The sequence below is a fragment of the Salvelinus namaycush genome, chromosome 20 (assembly GCF_016432855.1).
Source record: "Salvelinus namaycush isolate Seneca chromosome 20, SaNama_1.0, whole genome shotgun sequence".
In the NCBI taxonomy this organism is placed as follows: Eukaryota; Metazoa; Chordata; class Actinopteri; order Salmoniformes; family Salmonidae; genus Salvelinus; species Salvelinus namaycush.
Window position 1 is genome coordinate 53,524,980 of NC_052326.1, and position 15,342 is coordinate 53,540,321.

The window sequence follows — 15,342 nt, forward strand, 5'->3', positions numbered from 1 at the left end:
ATGTGTGTGTGTCTCTGGATCAGAGGCTGTTAGATGACAGTGGGCACAGAATAGTTAGTGGGCACAGAATACAAACATCAAGACAAAGGCACGTACAAATAAATCAGGTGAAAGGCGAGAATAATGGACACATGGTCAGTAATAATTGTGAGACATTTAGAAATATACAAGAGGCAACAAGTCTATTCTTCAGCTGCTTCGTTTAATTCAGACCAACCACAGTTCAGAAATTGTTTAAGAAATGCTTACACACAAAATACAGGTTAACAATGGTCATTGAAGTTGATTGAAAACAGCACGACCTGATGAAGATATCCCAGAAGCCTTGTGCATCTTCAGGTTCCCCAGGAAGATATCCTGCAAGACAAACCATCAGTACCAGCATTCTAGTTCCCAGTCATGTGTGCATGAACATATACAACACTCACATTCAGTAACAGGTGTAAGCCACATCCAAGTACTTATAGGTTCCGACACAGGGGTCGCCGAACACGGAGTTGGATACCTTGACGATACACTGGCGCTCTCCGTCACACCTGTGTAAACAGGTAGAGGTTAACATCACAGCCAATGAGTGCCTACAGGTAAATGCACACTAAAGGTTTCAGTACCTTTCTGCCATTGTCCTGGTGGTGGATGGGCTGAGGCAGTTGGTGTTTTTGAGTTGTTTATGTGGGCGCCCAATGGAACACACATCGTGTTGACGACGACCATAGTTGGCACGCTGAATATGGATCTCACCACGATCTGAGGAAGAGAACGAAGAAAAGGATTACCAAATCTGGGTGTTTGTGTGGGTTAGTGACTAACATACATCACCACATGAATACACCGTACGGTAGTGTTGACCAGCTTACCACATAGTAGTTGAGAATCAGAGCCTTCACATATGATGCTGCTTACTGCAAGGACAACACAGGAGTTACACCACACAAATTAAGACACACATTAGCCTGGTGAAATGTTAGTGATGGGCACTAATAGGGAATGTTGATTTCAGGTGCATTTTAAACATGTTGGCATGAACTAAAGTATAAAAAGTTAGGCTCGTCATCTTCCACAGTTACCTTGTAGTTTCACTTCCTTATGAACAGTTCTCAAAATGCTAACATTTTAATTAAGCAAACTGGCTGGCTATACCCAAGAAGGTGAAGCAGGGCGACCCGCTACACCAAATCTGTATTTCTATGCCGTTTGTGCCATCTGTCAGATTAGCTATAAACCCTACAAATCAGTAGGAATTGCACTAGCTAGTTACCGTTCACTGAAACATATTCAGTGGTAAACCAGATTAAGTGTGCACAACCATCAAATAAGCTTGAGACACTTCCCTTCCATGTTCTTGCTAGCTAATTGAGCGAGATATGTACATATAACAAGGTGCAGAAGCATATGAGACAAGTCGAAAAGGTTACTGCAAAAAGGGTCAATGCAGATGGTCGGGGTAGTCATTCAGCAGTTTTATGGCTTGGGGGAAGTAGAAGCCATTCAGGGTCCTGTTGGTTCCAGACTTGGTGCACCCGTACCATTTGTTATGGAGTATCAGAGGCCAGTATGACTTGGGTGGCTCGAGTCTGTATGTAGGGCCTTCAGACACACGTGGTGTCGAGATCCTGATGGCAGGGAGCCCAGCCTGAGTGATGTACTGGGCCGTACACACTACCCTCTGTAGCACCTTGCAGTCAGATGCCATACCTAGTGGTGATGCAGCCAGTCAAAAAGCTCTCAATGGTGCAGCTGTAGAATTGAGGATCGGAGGGCTGATACCAAATATTTCTAGCCTCCTGGTTGGGAGGGGCTCGGCCCTCCGTTTCCTGTAGTCCATAATCAGTTCCTTTGTCATCTTGGCACCACACTTCCAGGTCCCTGACCTCCCTATAGGCTACGCTAACTAAAGTTGTTGCCGGCTACATTTTTCAATAACCACAGCTTGTTGGCTAGCTAGGGTTAGTTAGCAGGTGAGGGTGGTTTACACGTTGAGAAACCCATGCACGTATGAAACGTTGTGGCCATAAGACTGCATTTAATAAAACGTAGTTAGCAAGCTGGTACCATAGGGGAACCAACCCATTCTATTCCTTTTCTAGCTATCAGCAGAGTGCACTATTTTACAAAAGAGTAAAGTGGGTAGGAGTATTAAACAATATCCCAACATGCCACAGTCATACCGATAGTACGTTGAATCTAATTCTGTATATTGGTGCCCACCACTAAGTGTTATTAGCACACATTGAGAGACTGACTTGTTTCTTGCTGTTGGACACAGGAGTATTTGATGTCCAGGTACTTGTAAGTCCCGACACAGGGGTCTCCAAAAACGAAATTGGATGCCGGCACAACACACTCGCTCTTCCCACCGCATCTGTGTGTTTCAAAGACAGGTAGAGGTCATGAGTTCCTTTCTGCCATCTTGCTGGTTAAAACCTCTTTGGGATTGCCCCCCTTTTTCTCAATTTCCGCCTGAAAACATACCCTAAATCTAACTGCTTGTAGCTCAGGCCTAGAAGGAAGGATATGCATATTCTTGGTATCATTTGAAAGGAAACATTCTGAAGTTTGTGTAAATGTGAATTGAATGTAGGAGAATATAACACAATAGATCTGGTAGAAGAAAATACAAGGAAATCAACAGACGTTTTTTGTTCTTTTACTGTTGTTGCATCTTTAAAAATCAACAAGAAAGGCCAAACATTCAGTTACGATACTGGGGATCATTTCAAATGATAACATAGGTAGGCAACAGTATTTTACCAAAGTTTCAGATGGATACATTCAGGAATGAGTGAGGTACATGCCATTGAGCATGAGGTCAACCAGGTGTCCCTCACAAGTTTCCCAAATGTACCCAAGTGGCCGAATTGGTACAATGATACAAAACCTATATACAAAATACAAAACAATTATTCTAACATACCCCAAAAAATATATATTTGAAAAATTCAAGAAAAAAAAATGAATATTTCAAAAAAATAAAAAAATAACAAGGGGAACTATTTACACTTCAAATGTTCAATCATGTGAAGACTCTCTGTCCTCTAAACAATGTTGCGCTCCTGATGCCATATCCCATAGCAGTCTCTCTCTGGTGTGAAACAGAGGGTCACAGCACAGGTGGTGCAGGTGACAGGGGACTTCTTGTGGCACAGGGCACAACGAAGCCGCCCTACTGTGCCCCTTTTTCCCCGAGGCACATCCCTGCCTGCAATGATGAACTTCAGCATGTGCGTACCGCTGGTTGGAGCAGAAGGGACAGAGGTAGAGGGGACAGAAGGTGCTACAGTGTTCTTGCTGTAGTTAGCAAGCTCCTGGATGAGCTGCTCCCTAAAGGGTAGCTGTGAGATGGGGGGCTGTCCACAGTTCTTGGCCATTTCCTTCTGGAGGATGAAGGAATTCACCACAGCAATGTCAATAAAATGATAGAACAGCGTTTTGTACCATTTCATGGTCTTGTGAAGGACATTATAATATCCTATCAGCGCATCCGATAGGTCTACACCCCCCATGCTCTTGTTGTAATCCCTCACAGCATCTGGAATGGGGACATTTCTGGCAGTCCAAGCGCCTGTAGGACCTTTCAAACGTCGAACAACGTGATCCCCACCGAACGACTTGTGAATAGTGGAACACATGACTACCTCTCGAGTGTCCATCCACTTCACAAACAGCAAACCATCTTCACGGATCCATCTCATGGTACCCCGCTCAGGCATGTCGTTTACCCTGGTTTTTGGAAAACCCACTCGGTTGGTCCGAATGGTGCCACAGGCCCACATCTCCAGCTTCCTCAGGTCTGTGAACAGGGTAGGGCTTGTGTAGAAGTTGTCTACAAATAGTTTGTAGCCCTTCCCCAGCAGCTGGAAATCTAATAACTGCATCACAGAATCATAACTGAGTCCCTTACCGCTCGCACAAGTGTTCTTCCCCTCATAGACAAAAAAATTGCACGTGTATGCACACGCAGAATCGGCCAAAACAAACAGCTTGTATCCCCATTTTGTCGGTTTGTTGCGCATGTACTGTTTTAGGCCAATTCTGGCCTTTGAGGCTACCATTCTCTCATCTATGGAAAGGTTCTGGGCGGGCTGAAAATAGGTCTTGCATGCCTCAACGATATCGTGGTAGAGAGGTTTGATCTTGCAGAGCTTATCAAACCCTGCTGTGCCTCGTTTCGCCTCATTGTCCTTATCAACCTCTGGGTCACTAATGTGAAGTGCCCGTGAAATTGTCAGAAACCTAGTACAAGACATGACCGTTGAGGGGAAAGGCAGTTGATAGAGGGGTGCAGTTTTCCAGTAGTCTTTCAGGGTTTTCAACTTCACCAGCCCCATGTAAATGACCATAGACAGGTAGCAAAACAGATCTGAAATGGAAATGTCCTTCCATGCCTCTGTCTTGCCTTCCTGCTTCTTAGCCCCATATTTATTAGTGTTCATCACCAGGGTATCAACAACTGCCGAGGTGAAGAACAACTGGAAAAGTTGCATGGGGCTGTATTTAGAAGTTGGGTCCAATTGAGGGCCTACTGGGCGTTTTGGGCGGAAAAGTGGAGGTGGTGGGGCCACATCCTCCTCAAGAACAGAGTGCCAACGGTCCTCCTCCGCTCTGGCAGGTTCCACGCTGGACGGTTCCACGCTGCCCTTCCTCCGCTTCCTTGCCGCCGGCTTACCACCCCTTGATGGCCGGGCGGGGGTAGGTGTGGTGCCGGATACAGCAGGGGTCCAGCTGGATGGACCAGCTTCAGTGGGGGATTTGCACCTTGGCTCCCAATCAGAATCGCTGGGACTGTGAAATAAAGACAGACACATATTATATATACACAATTTGTGACCATGGTGAGGTTTTGTCCATTGCATTATGTGTCTGTATAATTATTACCTATTATAGAAGCACAATTTGTGACCATGGTGAGGTTTTGTCCATTGCATTATGTGTCTGTGTAATTAGTACCTATTATAGAAGCACAATTTGTGACCATGGTGAGGTTTTGTCCATTGCATTATGTGTCTGTATAATTATTACCTATTATAGATACACAATTTGTGACCATGGTGAGCTTTTGCCTATTGCAGTATGTGTGTGTGTAATTAGCACCTATTAGAAATACACAATGTGCCTTTATATTTCATGTCCTAGTCATATTTTTATATAAGGCAAATAAAATACAAATATCTCAAACAACTCAAATGAATTATATATGATATTACTAATTCCAAACAACGTTACTCACCGATCCAAAACTGGGTCTTCACCGTGTAGAAACATGTCTTCGAATTCGGAATCAACGGATTCAACCTCGCTGGAATCAATTAGATGTTCATTTTCACTTTCACGGTCAATTTCACTAATTATATCTTGCACATCTGTGTACTTCGTCTTGGTCTTTGATTTGGCTGATTTATTTGCCATAATTGATCCTTGAAAATGCTCCAAAACAAACTTTCGCGGCGCTTAAAACGGCGAGCTCCTTACTTTCTGATTTTCAATGGGGAATAGCTGCGTACACGCATGGCTTTACAAAGATGCCTATTATTTCCGGGTAGAACCATTTGATATCCCCATGTACCTCTGCTCATTGGCTATCTATCCAGCTAGATTTCAAGAAGATCAGTGGTCATTGGTCCGAAATACAGTCAATCAACGAAGAACAGGTCAATCGATTGGCGCGTAATGACGTCGTTGTTAGGTGTGTTCAAATCAAATTTCTTCGGTCAATATGTCCCGGGAAAAGAACCACGATGTTTGGTTGTTTTACTAACAAGCCGAGGATTGCAATGAGACCGAACATGACTTGATAAACGTCCGTTTAGAGTGAGTAATTACAATGAATGTTACGTCCAAAGCTGAAGGAGCTGAATTTTCCACACAAGCCGTTTACAAAATGTTTCGTGTTAGGCTATAAAAATGGATTATATCGAACAAAACGCCACTTCATTGTTTCGTCGTGACCTTTAGGATTGCCAAAAGAAGAAAATTTCCTAAGGTAATTGATGACTTTTATTGCTATTTCAGACTTTCGTGACTAATGTACTTTGTTGTAACTGTACCTAATGTGTTGTTTACTGATCGATAATCGCTTTTGCAGTGAAGCTTTTCGAAATCGGACATATTGGCTAGATTAACAAGAGGTATAGCTTTGATATGGTGTATAACACTTCTGATTTAATTGAAGCTAAATATTTATAATTATGACATTTCGCCATTTTTTTTATTTTTTTTGTGAAACGTGCCGCTAGCGGCACCCCAATCCTAGACAGGTTAACACTAGTCAAGGAGCTCCTACAGGTAAACAGCACAGGTTCCAGTACCTTTCTGCCATCTTGCTGGTGGTGGATTGGCTGAGGCAGTTGGTGTCGGTGAGTTGGTTATCGGGGCGCCCAATGGAACACACATCGTGTTGACGACGACCATAGTTGGCACGCTTGATTTGAATCTTACCTCCATCTGAGGGAGATGGGGAAGAGAGACAATGAAAAGGAGAAAGGTGAGGGACAAAGGAGAGCCAAGTCTGGGTCTCTATGGTGTGGGCTAGTGACCCTAATCTACAGTAGAAACTATCATAGGTGGTCGGTGAGTATACTGTAGGGTTGACTAGCTTACCACATTGCAGTAAAGCATCAGAGCCTTCACACGTGATGCTAATTGCTGCCAGGACAAATAAACAGGAATTACACACCACTCACATTAGCTTGGTTAAGTAGTATCATCATTATTACATACAGTACCTCCATCCGTTAGTGTACAGCAAGCTGCAGCCAGCACTGAAACAACATCACACAGCTAGTTCAGCAACATATGCACTTGGACCATGAAGCTAGAATTCAGCATTGGTCTCTATACTCAAGCATTTCAGTTATACTAAGTGTATTATAGTCAAGTTGAGCATTTGGTCTCTTATTCCAGGCACAAAATGTGACATTTGTTATATGACTTTGTTTTGAATACTTTTTTGCCCAATAGGAACTGAATGTCCCTCAAATCATATGACATTCTTCTATTACTAACATTTGGTCATATATATTTAAATTCTAATCTGCATCAGATACAGATTTTGTATACTCACATGTGACCACCGTCAGTCTGAACATGCGCATGATTCCAGGTACAGGCGTGGTAGTAACAGAGAAAATGCAACTGATGATAACAAGACCCAATTCACCTGGTATTTATGTTATGTGACATGTCTTAATTAACCCAGGTGTATCTCTTTGTCTCCAGGTGCACCTCATTGCAATTAGGGGCCGGCGTTTGCTGGTCTATACCTGGCTATTGAGTCAGTCTCATGGAGTTAGATAGAGGACTCTAGATGGATGAAATCCATTTTGGCATGAACACTGCCATTGAGGGCTTCCAACATTTTAAAGTAGCCATCTAGGTGGTGCTTCTTCGTTAAGGAAGAATTACATGGGCCACGTTCAGTCAAAAAACCTTCGATCATTGCAGATATACATTTCATGAATAGAGACAACGTATTTCCCTAATCTACATGTCGGAGAGACATATTTGTTCAAAATAGCATATTGTTATCTGAACCTTCCAAAAGGTTGCATCCTGCTGAACGCACCCCTTTATTCAATCCGGGTCATCAGGAGGGATCAGCCAATTAATTATACTCTTGAGCAAACACAGCATAACTGTATGTGCAGTAAATTGCCTTGAATTGCCTAAATTACCTCTTAAATTCTCAGGGCTGCTGGACAGGTGCCTTGCCCGTCAACGTGCGAGCCCTTTGGGTGTTGCACTTATCAGGCTTTACTGCCACGGTCCAGAAAGGCTGGTCCGAGTGATTTTGTTAATTTATATGTTCCCAGTTGCCACTCCTGTCAAGGGAGACCGCTGCTCTTGAAGGCAGTTTGGTGACCACAGATCCCCAGTACAGTTACTCTACTGTAAACATTATTAAAGTGACCCGTGTTGAGTGACTATATACATATGGCAGCAGTCTCTATGGTACAGGGTAGAGTACCAGTTGGTATCAGCCCAATACCCTGCTTTTAACAGAGACTAAGTTTGGGCAGGGTTCTGGGCGGAGGCCGGCTAGAGGTTACTATTTCAACGTCCGATGGCCTGGAGTAAGAAACTTCTATCTCCAGTTTCTCAGTCTCTTGGGGTTAACTTTGATGCACCTGTACTATCAACTCCTTCTAGATGGTAGCGGGGAGACACGGCCATGGCTCGGGTGGCTGAGGTCCTTGATGATCTTCTTGGCCTATCTGTGACACCGAGTGCTGGAGATGTCTTGGAGGGCAGGCAGTGTGCCCCCGGTGATGCGTTGGGCTGTCCGCACCACCATCTGGAGAGCCCTGTGGTTGCAAATTCCGGACCAGGCGTTGATACAGCCCTACATGATCGTCTCAATGGTGCCCATGTAGAATTTCATGAGGGCCTTAGAGGACTAGCCACATTTCTTCAGCCTCCTGAAGTTGAAGAGGCGCTGTTGAGCTTTCACCACACTGACTCTGTGAATGGACTATTTCAGGTTTATAGTTATAACTTGTAGCTCTTCATCCTCTCCAGTGCGGCCCTGTTGACATGGATGGGGACTAGCTCAATCTGCTGTCTACAGTAGTCCACAATCATCTCCTTTGTTTTGTTGACATTGAGGGAGAGGTTATTTTCCTGGCATCATTCCGTCAGGGCCCTCAAATATTTCCTGTACGCTGTCTCGTCATTGTTGGTAATCAGGCCTACCACTGTCGTCAGCAAAATTGACGATTGAGTTGCCACGCAATCATGGGTGAACAGGGAGCACAGGAGGAGGCTGAGCACACACCCGTGTGGGGCCCCAGTCTTGAGGATCAGCGTTGCAGAGGTGTTGTTGACTAACCCGCTGGAGTGCCTTGCAGTTGTGGACGGAGTAATTGCCATACCAGGCCATGATGCATCCGCTCAGGACGCTCTCGATGGTGCAGTAGTAGTATTTAGAGAGGAGGCAGCATGGCAACTTTCTTCAGCCACCTTAGAAGGTAGAGACGCTGTTGTCATGTTGGTCCATGACGAGTCTGCAGTGATGTAGTCGCTGAGAAACTTAAAACTTGTGACTCTCTCTACTGCAGTCCCGTTGATGTGGATCCGGGGTATGTTCCCTCCTCGGCTTCCAAAAGTCAACAATCAAATCCTTTGTTTTGCTAACGTTGAGGGAGAGGTTGTCATGACACCACAATGCCAGTTCACATGCCTGCTCCCTACAGACTGACTCGTCATTGTTGGTTATCAGGCCTACAACCGTGGTGTTGTGCAAAGCTACGCAGTCATGGGTGAACAGGGAGCACAGGAGGAGGCTGAGCACACACCCCTGGGGGTCACCTGTGTTGATTCAGTGTCTCCTTAAAGCAGGTGGGTACTGCAGCCAAGGACAGGTACAGGTTGAAGATGTCCGAGAAGATGCCCGCCAGCTGATCAGCCCACACTCTGAGCATGCGGACAAATATTCTATCTTGGCCAACGGCTTTGTGAGTACCTTCTCTTGAGAGTTTTTCTTCACGTCTGCCTCGGAGAGTGAAAGCACCTGGTCATTCAGAGCAGCAAGAGTTGATGACTTGGTATTGTCTACCTCGAAGCGGACATAGAATGAGTTAAGCTCGTCTGAGAGGGAGGTTGGCACTCCAATATGTCCCATAAACATCACAAATTGTCCTTTTGTTCGATTGATTCCGTTGATATATATCCAAAATGTCCATTTATTTGGCGCATTTGATCCAGAAAAACACTGGTTCCAACTTGCACAACGTGACTACAAAATATCTCAAAAGGTACCTGTAAGCTTTGTCCAAACATTTCAAACTACGTTTGTAATACAACTTTCGGTATTTTTTTACGTAAATAATCGATAAAATTGAAGACGGGATGATCTGTGTTCAATACCGGAGGAAAACAATGTGTAGCATGCCTTCTGGTCATGCGCCTCTAACTAACAGTACACTTCACTGGAAACTCATTCTGAACATGGCTACTTCATTTCTCAAAGGAAAAACCTCAACTAATTTCTAAAGACTGTTGCCATCCAGTGGAAGCGACAGGAACTACAGGAAGGTCCCTTAGAAATCTGGATTCCCAATGAAAACACATTGAAAAGAGAGTGACCTAAAAAAAATAATAATCTGAATGGTTTGTCCTCGGGGTTTTGCCTGACAAATAAGTTATGTTATTGTCACAGACATGATTCAAACAGTTTTAGAAACTTCAGAGTGTTTTCTATCCAATACTAATACTAATAATAATATGTATATATTAGCATCTGGGACCTAGTAGGAGGCAGTTTACTCTAGGCACACATCCAAATGTGAAAATGCTGCCCCCTATCCTAGAGAAGTTAACTTCTTCTTAATAGGGGTCGCTGTTTTCACTTTGGGAAAAATTTGTGCCCAAATTAAACGGCCTCGTACTCTGTTCTAGATCATACGATATGCATATTATTATTACTATTGGATAGAAAACACTCTGAAGTTTCTAAAACTGTTTGAATTATATCTGTGAGTAAAACAGAACTCATTTGGCAGCAAACTTCCAAACAGGAAGTGAAAATTCTGAAAATGGGTCTCTGTGTAAGGCCTTGCCTATTCAATTGCCTTGTATTTATGGATCTGTATGCACTTCATACGCCTTCCACTAGATGTCAACAGGCAGTAGAGTGTTGAATGGGGTGTCTAGCTTGATGTGAGACCGAATGAGAGCTTTTGGAGTGACAGGTCCGGTATTTTCTTTGTCTTCGAAGGCGCGCTGGGGAGCTCGACATTGTTTTCTGAAAAGCGTTCGGTATACACGGCGAATATCTCCGGCTCTGATTTTATTTGATACATATGATAATAACATCATAAAGTAGGTTTTTTCAACCGAGTTTTATCAGTTTATTCAACGTTTATTGGGACTTTTGGAGTTTTCCGTTCTTTGCGCCAAGAGAGGATGGGAATGTTAGCAACCTTGGCTAGCATTGTGGTGCGAATTCGACAGAAGAAATGGACATTCTAAAACCAAACAACGATTTATTCTGGACCAAGGACTCCTTGTACAACATTCTGATGGAAGCTCAGCAAAAGTAAGAAAACATTTATGATGTTATTTTGTATTTCTGTCGAAAATGTTTAGTATTATTTTCCGCCCTGATTTTGGGCGCTGTCTCGCTATAACGTAAGCTGTATGTCGTACTAAAGTTATTTTTAGAATTCTAACACGGCGATTGCATTAAGAACTAGTGTGTCTTTCATTTGCTATCCAACATGTATTTTTTAGTAAAATTTATGATGAGTTATTTGGTCAGATTAGGTGAGTGTCAGAAATATATCCGGAGATTCTGGAAAAAAGTTGCTACGTTTTCACAATGTATAACCACGGATTTCAGCTCTAAATATGCACATTTTCGAAGAAACCATATATGTATTGTGTAATATGATGTTATAGGACTGTCATCTGATGAATATTGTGAAGGTTAGTGAATAAATGTATATATTTTGCTGTTTTTTTCGCTATCGCTACCATTGGGTTGAATGAATGCGGTTGTGTGGCTGGCTACTGTAGTAAGCTAATATAATGCGTATTGTGTTTTCGCTGTAAAACATTAAAAAATCGGACATGTTGGCTGGATTCACAAGATGTTTATCTTTCATTTGCTGTATTGGACTTGTTAATGTGTGAAAGTGAAATATTTCTAAAAAATATTTTTTGAATTTCGCCTTTTCAGTGGAATGTGGGCGGGGCTAGACAGGTTAAATTAGCTTACCACAATAGCCAAACACACAAACGCATTTATTCACCGCAAAAGGTAGCTTTCGCAAAAACCAGCAATAAATATAAATTAATCACTAACCTTTGGACAACTTCATCAGGTGACAGTCTTATAACATCATGTTATACAATACATTTATGTTTTGTTCAAAAATGTGCATATTTAGAGCTGGAAATCGTGGTTATACATTGTGAATACGTAGCAACATTACCCCAGAATCTCCGGATATGTATGACCAAATGTTTGTATTAGAGAGTAAATGAAGTACATGTTATATGATTTGAGGTACATTCAATTTCTATTGGTCAAAAAAAATATATAATTGTCACGTTGCATTCTTGGAATAAGAGACCAAATGCTCAACTTGACTATAATCCAGTAGGTATAACTCAAATGCGGAATTCTACCTTCATGGTCCAAGTGCATATGTTGTGAGATGTTGCTGAACTAGCTGTGTGATGTTGTTTCAGTGCTGGCTGCAGCTTGCTGTACACTAACGGATGGAGGTACTGTATGTAATAATGATGATGTTACTTAACCAAGCTAATATGAGGAGTGTGTAATTCCTGTTTATTTGTCCTGGCAGCAATTAGCATCACGTGTGAAGGCTCTGATGCTTTACTGCAATGTGGTAAGCTAGTCAACCCTACAGTATACTCACTGACCACCTATGATAGTTTCTACTGTAGATTAGGGTCACTAGCCCACACCATAGAGACCCATACTTGGCTCTCCTTTGTCCCTCACCTTTCTCCTTTTCATTGTCTCTTCCCCATCTCCCCCAGATGGAGGTAAGATTCAAATCAAGCGTGCCAACTATGGTCGTCGTCAACACGATATGTGTTCCATTGGGCGCCCCGATAACCAACTCACCGACACCAACTGCCTCAGCCAATCCACCACCAGCAAGATGGCAGAAAGGTACTGGAACCTGTGCTGTTTACCTGTAGAAACTCCGTGGTTGTTGTGTTAACCACCACCAGGAAGATGGTAGAAGGGTACTGGAACCTGTAGTGTGTACCTGTAGGAACTCATGACCTCTACCTGTCTTTGAAACACACAGGTGTGGTGGGAAGACCCAGTGTGTTGTCCCGGCATCCAATTTCGTTTTTGGAGACCCCTGTGTTGGGACTTATAAGTACCTGGACATCAAATACTCCTGTGTCCAACAGCAAGAAACAAGTCAGTCTCAATGTGTGCTAATTACACTTAGTGGTGGGCATCAATATCCATAATTAGATTCAACGTACTATCGGTATGACTGTGGCATGTTGGGATATTGTTTAATACTCCTACCCACTTTACTCTTTTGTAAAAGAGTGTACTATGCTGATAGCTAGAAAAGGAATAGAATAGCTTTGTTCCCCTATGGTACCAGCTTGCTAACTATGTTTTATTAAATGCTGTCTTATGGCCACAACGTGTTTCATACATGCATGTGTTTTTCAACGCGTAAACCACCCTCACCTGCTAACTAACCCTAGCTAGCCAACAAGCTGTGGTTATTGAAAAATGTAGCCGGCAACAACTTTAGTTAGCGTCGCCTATAGGGAGGTCAGGGACCTGGAAGTGTGGTGCCAAGACGACAAAGGAACTGATTGTGGACTACAGGAAACGGAGGGCCGAGCCCTCCCTACCAGGAGGCTAGAAATATTTGTAATCAGCCCTCCGATCCTCAATTCTACAGCTGCACCATTGAGAGCTTTTTGACTGGATGGATCACCACTAGGTATGGCATCTGACTGCAAGGTGCTACAGAGGGTAGTGTGTACGGCCCAGTACATCACTCAGGCTGGGCTCCCTGCCATCAGGATCTCGACACCACGTGTGTCTGAAGGCCCTACATACAGACTCGAGCCACCCAAGTCATACTGGTCTCTGCTACTCCATAACAGATGGTACTGCTGCACCAAGTCTGGAACCAACAGGACCCTGAACGGTTTCTACTTCCTCCAAGCCATAAAACTGCTGAATGACTACCCTGACCATCTGCATTGACCCTTTTTGCAGTAACCTTTTCGACTTGTCTCATATGCTGCTGCTGTTCCTTGTTATATGTACATATCTCGCTCAATTAGCCAGCAAGAACATGGAAGGGAAGTTTCTCGAGCTTATTTGATGGTTGTGCACACTTCATCCTTTTTACCACTGAATATGTTTCAGTGAACGGCAACTAGCTAGCGCAACTCCCACAGATTGGTAGGGTTTATAGCTAATCTGACAGATGGCACAGCAAACTGCATAGAAATACAGATTTGGTGTGGGTTGACCTTTTTCGCCAGTTTTTATGTTAGCATTTCGAGAACTGTTCACAAGGAAGTGAAACTACAAGGTAACGGTGGAAGATGACGCGCATAACTTTTTATACTTTAGTTCATGCCAACATGTTTAAAATGCACCTGAAATCAACATTCCCTATTAGTGCCCATCACTAACATTTCACCAGGCTAATGTGTGTCTTAATTTGTGTGGTGTAACTCCTGTGTTGTCCTTGCAGTAAGCAGCATCATATGTGAAGGCTCTGATTCTCAACTACTATGTGGTAAGCTGGTCAACACTACCGTACGGTGTATTCATGTGGTGATGTATGTTAGTCACTAACCCACACAAACACCCAGATTTGGTAATCCTTTTCTTCGTTCTCTTCCTCAGATCGTGGTGAGATCCATATTCAGCGTGCCAACTATGGTCGTCGTCAACACGATGTGTGTTCCATTGGGCGCCCACATAAACAACTCAAAAACACCAACTGCCTCAGCCCATCCACCACCAGGACAATGGCAGAAAGGTACTGAAACCTTTAGTGTGCATTTACCTGTAGGCACTCATTGGCTGTGATGTTAACCTCTACCTGTTTCACACAGGTGTGACGGAGAGCGCCAGTGTATCGTCAAGGTATCCAACTCCGTGTTCGGCGACCCCTGTGTCGGAACCTATAAGTACTTGGATGTGGCTTACACCTGTTACTGAATGTGAGTGTATATGTTCATGCACACATGACTGGGAACTAGAATGCTGGTACTGATGGTTTGTCTTGCAGGATATCTTCCTGGGGAACCTGAAGATGTACAAGGCTTTCATTTTCATCGGGTCGTGCTGTTTTCCTCCAACCGCCAAATCAACTTCAGTGACCATTGTAAACCTGTGCATTTTGTGCTGAAACATTTCTTAAACAATTTCTGAACTGTGGTTGTTGGTCTGAATTAAATGACGTGGCTGGAAGACGATACTGGTTGCCTCTTGTATATTACTAAATGTCATACCAATATTACTGACCATGTGTCTGGTATTCTCTCTTACACGGTGTTCACCGGACTCATTTGTACCTGGGGCTAACGTGCCTTTGTCTTGATGTCTGTAATCTGTGCCCACCTTTAGGCAGTTGTAGACAAGTTTAATACTCATTGTGATCTGGAGGGTCAAACTATTTTTAAATCAATTGAACATGCGTCTCAAATCACTGACAGGTAGTACTTATGACATCAGCAGCCTTAATGGTCCTAATTTGTATTAATCACCAGCTAATCTGGTCACAAAGCAGACCTGGATGGGTGAGAAATGTTTATACAATGTGTAGACCCTACAAACATTGATAGTTAAGTGGTTGGATGAACCATGAACCA

General features: G+C 43.3%; 2 protein-coding genes across 2 annotated transcripts; one reads left to right on the forward strand and one right to left on the reverse strand.

Moving 5' to 3' along the window:
- Positions 1–430: 430 nt before the first annotated feature.
- LOC120064668 (L-rhamnose-binding lectin CSL3-like) lies at positions 431–7,091 on the reverse strand. Its single transcript, XM_039015293.1, has 8 exons — positions 7,061–7,091; positions 6,723–6,758; positions 6,598–6,642; positions 6,306–6,441; positions 2,244–2,362; positions 858–902; positions 612–747; positions 431–536 (listed from the first exon to the last, which is right to left on the reverse strand). The coding sequence occupies exons 1-8, from the start codon at positions 7,089–7,091 to the stop codon at positions 431–433; spliced, it is 654 nt and encodes a 217-aa protein (XP_038871221.1).
- A 1,970-nt stretch (positions 7,092–9,061) lies between these two features.
- On the forward strand, positions 9,062–14,689 carry LOC120064871 (L-rhamnose-binding lectin CSL3-like). Its single transcript, XM_039015462.1, has 9 exons — positions 9,062–9,074; positions 9,334–9,449; positions 12,171–12,225; positions 12,306–12,350; positions 12,505–12,640; positions 12,783–12,901; positions 14,217–14,261; positions 14,372–14,507; positions 14,584–14,689. Exons 1-9 carry the CDS (start codon positions 9,062–9,064, stop codon positions 14,687–14,689), a joined length of 771 nt encoding a protein of 256 aa, XP_038871390.1.
- The last annotated feature ends 653 nt before the right edge of the window (positions 14,690–15,342 follow it).